General features: G+C 35.3%; 1 protein-coding gene across 1 annotated transcript in view; it reads left to right on the top strand.

Annotated features, from left to right (window-relative positions):
- The first annotated feature begins 4,331 nt into the window (after positions 1–4,331).
- The window catches only part of ANO3 (anoctamin 3), a 475,418-nt gene continuing 472,098 nt past the window's right edge, over positions 4,332–7,651 (top strand). The window contains exon 1 of the mRNA XM_050755373.1: positions 4,332–4,913. Coding sequence (XP_050611330.1) covers positions 4,760–4,913 — 154 coding nt within the window. The 5' untranslated portion in view covers positions 4,332–4,759. The remainder of the gene's footprint in view (positions 4,914–7,651) is intronic.

Below are 7,651 nucleotides of genomic sequence, written 5' to 3'. Positions count from 1 at the left end.
TGAAGTTTTCTGAGACTTAACTGCTCAGCACTCTTCCATCAAAGTTTTTCTTCAGTTAATGGCATTCTAGGGGAAATAATGGGGTTAAACTTACGAGTTCAAAGAGTCATTCTGAAACCAGAAAAATAATAAACATAAGTCTAATGAATTGTCTCATATAATGTTTAGGAGAGCAAAGGATCTGTGATAACGAAATATATTGCCTGACTTAAATTCCTAAGAACTGTTTATTTGGTGTCCTGTAAATATAGTACATGGAAAACTGCGCAGAACAAGCTTATTTTTCCTCTCTAAAAATGTATTGTTATGGTTAAGTTAAAATTGCAATTACTCACAATAATTTCAACCGTTTTCAAAACAAAATATAGTTAGTTTGGCCTCTGAAAAAAAAAAAAAAAAAAATAGGCCGGGCGCGGTGGCTCAAGCCTGTAATCCCAGCACTTTGGGAGGCCGAGACGGGCGGATCACGAGGTCAGGAGATCGAGACCATCCTGGCTAACACGGTGAAACCCCGTCTCTACTAAAAAATACAAAAAAACTAGCCGGGCGAGGCGGCGGGCGCCTGTAGTCCCAGCTACTCGGGAGGCTGAGGCAGGAGAATGGCGTAAACCCGGGAGGCGGAGCTTGCAGTGAGCTGAGATCTCGCCACTGCACTCCAGCCCGGGCAACAGAGCGAGACTCCATCTCAAAAAAAAAAAAAAAAAAAAACTAGTTTACAATCCCACCAACAGTGTAAAAGTGTTCCTATTTCTCCACATCCTCTCCAGCACCTGTTGTTTCCTGACTTTTTAATGATCGCCATTCTAACTGGTGTGAGATGGTATCTCATTGTGGTTTTGATTTGCATTTCTCTGATGGCCAGTGATGATGAGCATTTTTTCATGTGTCTGTTGGCTGTATGAATGTCTTCTTTTGAGAAATGTCTGTTCATATCCTTTGCCCACTTTTTGATGGGGTTTGTTTGTTTTTTTCTTGTAAATTTGTTTGAGTTCTTTGTAGGTTCTGGATATTAGCCCTTTGTCAGATGAGTAGATTGCAAAAATTTTCTCCCATTCTGTAGGTTGCCTGTTCACTCTGATGGTAGTTTCTTTTGCTGTGCAGAAGCTCTTTAGTTTAATGAGATCCCATTTGTCAATTTTGGCTTTTGCTGCCGTTGCTTTTGGTGTTTTAGACATGAAGTCTTTGCCCATGCCTATGTCCTGAATGGTACTACCTAGGTTTTCCTCTAGGATTTTTATGGTATTAGGTCTAACATTTAAGTCTCTAATCCATCTTGAATTAATTTTCGTATAAGGAGTAAGGAAAGGATCCATTATGGAAAACAGTATGGCGATTCCTCAAGGATCTAGAACTAGATGTACCATATGACCCAGCCATCCCATTACTGGAGATATACCCAAAGGATTATAAATTATGCTGCTATAAAGACACATGCACACGTATGTTTATTGCAGCACTATTCACAATAGCAAAGACTTGGAATCAACCCAAATGTCCATCAGTGACAGATTGGATTAAGAAAATGTGGCACATATACACCATGGAATTCTATGCAGCCATCAAAAAGGATGAGTTTGTGTCCTTTGTAGGGACATGGATGCAGCTGGAAACCATCATTCTTAGCAAACTATCACAAGAACAGAAAACCAAACACCGCATGTTCTCACTCATAGGTGGGAACTGAACAATGAGATCACTTGGACTCAGGAAGGGGAACATCACACACCGGGGCCTATCATGGGGAGGGGGGAGGGGGGAGGGATTGCATTGGGAGTTATACCTGATGTAAATGACGAGTTGATGGGTGCAGCACACCAACATGGCACAAGTATACATATGTAACAAACCTGCACGTTATGCACATGTACCCTACGACTTAAAGTATAATAATAATAAATAAATTTAAAAAAAAAAAGATTATATCAAAATTAAGCGTGCCCGAGAAACAGAAGGATTTATAAATGCAGTTTATGCTCTGAAATGAATGGGAGACCAGAGACCTGACTTTATTATAACTGCCAGCCAGTGGTTACTATTGTACTATTGTAATAGAGACAGAGAGATCCAGATTAAGAAAAATACATATTTGCATCTAGACCATATCAATATATGTTCGGTATTTCAAAGGAAAGATGTTCATGTACAGCATTTCCTACCATGTTCTGTTTGCACACTAAGAAGGAAAAATTGGAAGAATTCTGCATATCAAGAAAATGACATTAGTAACCAGTTTACACAAGTATTTCCTATTTTTTTCAGACAGCTGTTCTAAATAAAAGTGCCAGGTAAGAGGTTATGGAAAACATGTCACTGAAGACTGAAAGTCCACTTGGGGTTGGATGCAAGTTAAAAGAGTCTCAGCAAAGACCCAGGTATAGAGATATGCTGAGAGTTCCCATTCTAGAGTATCCACATTAACTATCAGTTCTTCTTTACCACATTCTAGAGACCTCCGCGGATGTTTGTACTTAGGTCATTAGTAGAAAAGAAAAATGAGGTGAATTTGTAGAGAGAATTTGCTCATCTATATTATACCTATCAGTGAAATGTTCATCTTTATATATTTCGCATGTATTATGGAATAGTAATTTCCTATTTAGTATTACATATGCCATATCAAGTAACTGCATAGAATTGAAAAATGGACCTGTATATTATCAATTTCCTTAGCGCAAAATCAGCAGCATTTCTCACACATGAACACATTTTCAAAGGTATATATGTGAATAAATAAAAGTAAATTTCTCAAGAACTTTTATATGATTATTAATTTTTATATATTGATACTCAACATATGATAGCATCATATGTAAAGAGATAAAATATTCTTTTTTTCCCAAAGATGTTCTCATTCTTAAATAATTTAAGAGCTGCTGCTAGAGAGAATGAGACTGTCCTGTGACCTCAGCTATCATTCCCCCAGGAGAATCATTTATCAGATGATCGTAATGGCACTTCTCATGCCAAATCGTATTTCTGTGCAATCACATTCTATAAAGCATAATTTGAAAGAAAAAAACACTTCAGGATTTGGGCAAATGTACCAGAGATATAGAGGGTAGAAGTTTCCTGGTAGTTAAACCTCATTGACCAACTCTCAAATAAAACCATTTAGATTTCATCTTTCAGCAAGTGTGCTTGACAGTATTTCATAACAAATGTTTCAATTGAGAATTTTAAAGTCCATCTTTTGTGATTCTATAATCTACTTTATTTCTCTAAACTTTATTTGCACTTTTCACCATTTACTCATTTCCCTATATGTGTTTTCCTTTTAACTACCAACCGTCTTTTCCTCAAACTGAATTATCATTTATAATTTGGATCCTGCTTTCAACTTCTTATCTAAGCAAAATGTCGTATAATTACCAGTAGAACATGTCCATGTTAGCCTTTTTTAGTCAAAGATTTTCATGCCTGTTTCGAAACAGTGGTGGCCTAGGCTTGCACAACATACTTTGTTTGTTGTTCATGCTGTTGGAATGACAATCATTTCCCCGTCTGAGTGATAGTCTATGAAGGCACATAGAGCAGAGAGTCAGTTTTCGTTACTTGCTTTTTCAATTGTTGTAACTATGAGTAATACATGTCACCTTTTGTCCAGAATACATTTTATGTTAACAATTGACTTGCAAACTTTATATATATAAATATAAATATACATAAATGTATAAAATATATATTTCATAGTATATATCTACATATACACAAATATATAGGTACGTGTGTGTGTGTGTGTGTGTATGTATGTCTATGTTTTTCAGAGTGCTGAGCCAAAAAAGTAAGAATGCTTTAAATATGCCATTCAACAAATTAATGAATAACTAATGGATTAAAACACACCACGAGGGAAATACCTGGACCTTATCTAGTTTGGACCCCTAAACTAATGATAACTTTTACTAACTTAGTCTCTGACCAAACATCAGTGTGCACCTCTGGCAGTCTACAGAGGATTCATGGACTAAAGACTAATGAATAAAGGTGAAATCTTACATTAAATTTTCTAAGGCAACCCCTACAGCTATTTTACCTCTCAGTTAATACAAGAATACTGGCCCCATCGGTTGCCAACTTTTCAGCGGTTTGCTCTTCTTATGGATCCCTGCTTGTATTGTGAAATCTCACATTTTGTGTTTCATAGGCTGTATATTTTATTTGACCACCATTTAAAAAGAAATCTTTTCATTTCCACAATCACGGTCATGTTTCAATAAGCAGCAGGCTACAGTCTCACAATCTGCATCCAGGAAATATCTTTTAGTATTAACTTCCTTCCAATTAAAACATTGCTCTGATGAGCTGCCCAGTGGAACAAAGTTGCATTCCCTAACAGTCTTTAGCCCCACCCAGCTGATCTCTTGCATACAGAAATGTGAGAACTTCTAGTACCAACTTACTAAAAGCATCTGTTGCAGCCTTGCCTATGTCTTCACTTAGCCCATTTCACTTTTCATTGCAGCCTCTCTGAGATGGGATGAGTGCTGCTGTGGTTTAAAGGCAAAATATATCTTCAAGAAAAACGACTCTAAAATTCATCCATCCTATTGAAGTTAATTGTCTAGGAAAGGCATTAACACAGAAAACTTCTTAGAGTCAGCTCTGCGTGTTTTATTTCCTTTGGATTTCCAAGTGAAAATAGTTACAGGAAAGCCTATTGTTATGACTGATTAGAATACTGTGATTTTATCCTATCCCTTAATTTTAAAGAATTCAATAGTGTGAACTTTGCTTTACATAATTATTTGGGAATTTTGCAATGTCAGTTTTAAAATTTGAACTGGATAATTTTTCTCCTGAAGGCTTCAGATATGAGCATGCTTCCAACTCAGGTTTTGCTTTACCCTGTTTGACTGAACTCTCTGGTGATTCTAGTCAACTGGAACTTCAGCACTCCAGTTCTGTCCCGACTGGTAAGCTAACCTTCAGATTGATATGTATGAGTATCTTAACTTATGTTTGTACTTCTTTAATATCTGATGTGTAATAAATAAATGTTGATGTCATCCATTTTCTGGTGGTATAGCTGATGCCAATTTTAGTTTCTTCAGTTATTTTTTTTCCCAAAATGTATAAATAGACTTTTGAAGTAAAAAATAGAGTGCTGAAGTTTTTGTGCATAGAATTAAATATCAGAAAACAAAGTCAGTAAACTCAGAAAAATATTAATGGTGTAATAGACTTTGTTCCTCTGAATGCTCAGGACTATCAAGGCTTAGTTTTGTTTGGCATGACTGGTGAAATCAGGAATCTTAACCATAAACTGCAAAGAAAACACTTGCCATTTTAATTCATCTCTTTTATCTCTTGTTCCTAAGCACAATTATATAAAGGGTAATATATTATTTATGTTCTCATTGAGAACAAGAGAATATTCCTTTTAGTTATTTTATGATCTGACTTAGATTCTATATGAGCTGACAGTGTTAATAGAATTAAATGTGAAGAATAATTTTAAACCTTTGAGTGTTACTTACTTAGACTCAGTTTTTGTTCTTGCTCTGCAGGTCTGAGGGAAAAATACTATATACTAATAGTTTGCATTCACCAAAAAATTCTGAGGGTTTGGTTTATAATGAACAGCTCTTATATGTCAATAGTGAATTAATTGTGCTTTGTAGAAAATTTGCATGATAGATATTTTAAATGTTGTACTAAAGTAAAACTGCTGTAATTTATCTTTCCTCATAAAAGAAGGCGTTGTAATGGGAATGTAAAAGTTAAGCAAAGCTATTAAAACTCTGGATATTGTTGGACACTGATCTCTGTCACATGAAAAATCTTGTGGAAATAATAAATTCCATTATACAACAAGAGGATTCTTCTAAGAATTTTGGCAAACTTCCTTATTATATAACCCCCAGTCAATCTCTGATTTATTGCTCATAGATTATCATGTATTATATGAGTTGTTTTACAGTATAAGAGTTCTATAAACAAGAGATAAGACATTCTTTTATAAATTTTCTTTCAACTATAAGAAAAAATCTCCATGCTGTTATTTTGTCTTCTAAAATTGAGACTTCCTAGATATTGAACCTACAATTTCACAGAAGTGGGAAATTAATTTTTTACAGATATACATAACTTTTTACAGTAGACTTGGTTAGAAAATAGTTTAATAAAAAAAGAATCGATAGTTTAAATATTCATGCCTTTTCACCATTTTTTTGTCTTCTAGTCATTTCTGTCAGAGTTAGCACATCCATTCCGTTAGATTCAACTATTGTCTTTATGCAGTTGGCCAACACATCCATAGTACAGGTATAATGTCGTTTCCAGAGATGCATACTATAAACAGCCTAGAAGCCACTTCCACTGTGTTATTCTGGCTATGCCTCAAACTCAGCACATCTCAGTTGAAATCCCTCAAAATGCTTCCTCTTTTTGCTTCCATAATTTTTTTTATGACTCTTAAGTTATCTCAATATTCCTTAACATTTATTGCACCGGCTCACCGCAACCTCTGCCTCCCGGGTTCAAGTGATTCTCCTGCCTCAGCCTCCAGAGTAGCTGGGATTACAGGCATGCACAGCCGCGCCCAGTTAATTTTTGTATTTTTACTAGAGATGGGGTTTCTCTGTGTTGGGCAGGCTGGTCTCAAACTCCTGACCTCAGGTGATCCGCCCGCTTCGGCCTCCCAAAGTGCTGGGATTACAGGCGTGAGCCACCGCACCCAGCCCAATTTTGCCTATCTTTAGATGATCAATAAACTATCTATATTGTGCATGTTTGTATCTTACTTCCACATTCTCATGTTTCAGCTTTAATTTGGATTGCCCTTTCTTTTTCCTACTCTATAATTTGAGATCTCAAAAGCTAAATATACTTGTTTATGGTCTCTGAAAATTCTATTCAGAAAGTTCTTGCTTCAGTATGAGCAGAAAATATAAGCTATAATGACAATCTGATATTTGATATTCTCATTTTTTATAATTTGTAAATAAATGCAAAAGTCTATGTCATTTATTTTTGTACTTTTCTGAGGTACATATAATATTTGAATACTGGTTGGGACAGAAGTAGAAGTTGCCTACCTAGGAATGCAATCTATCAGGTAATTCAGGATTCCCATCTAAATTAAAATTTTTATTGTGTAAACTTTGCAGCAGAGAAGTAATTACCTGGACTCTAGAGTCATACTAGTATTCACAGTTTGCTCTGCTACTAATTGCATGACTTCAGAAAGTTAAATGAATCACTTTATGTTTCTGATTCCTTATATATATTAAGGGTGTAAAAATCCCTACTCATGGAGTATTTAAGAACATTAAATGATATAATGTCAAAAACCATTTAGCACAATGTCTGCAACTAATAGCTAGCATATGCTAACTATCATTCAAAATACACTCTGGAGGTGAGATTACTTCTTATAATGGTTTTCCAGAAGGTGATGATTCAGCAGGTGCTGGGGCTCACAATTTATATGAGGCAAATTGCAAAATCCTATGTATTACAAGCTGAGCTTCTCAAACTGATACACAGTTATCCCCAGGAATGTTGAACAGTGTGTATTATATATATATTTATATTTAATATATATATAATATATATATATGTATGTATGTTTCACTTCCTTGGTAGGAAGTGAAACAAATGTCATGATTCTTTTTCTAATTTTTTAAATTTTTCATCTTTGCAGGTACAT

The sequence above is a fragment of the Macaca thibetana genome, chromosome 14, assembly GCF_024542745.1.
Source record: "Macaca thibetana thibetana isolate TM-01 chromosome 14, ASM2454274v1, whole genome shotgun sequence".
NCBI classification, from domain to species: Eukaryota; Metazoa; Chordata; class Mammalia; order Primates; family Cercopithecidae; genus Macaca; species Macaca thibetana.
This window is presented reverse-complemented; position numbering and strand designations above follow the sequence as displayed.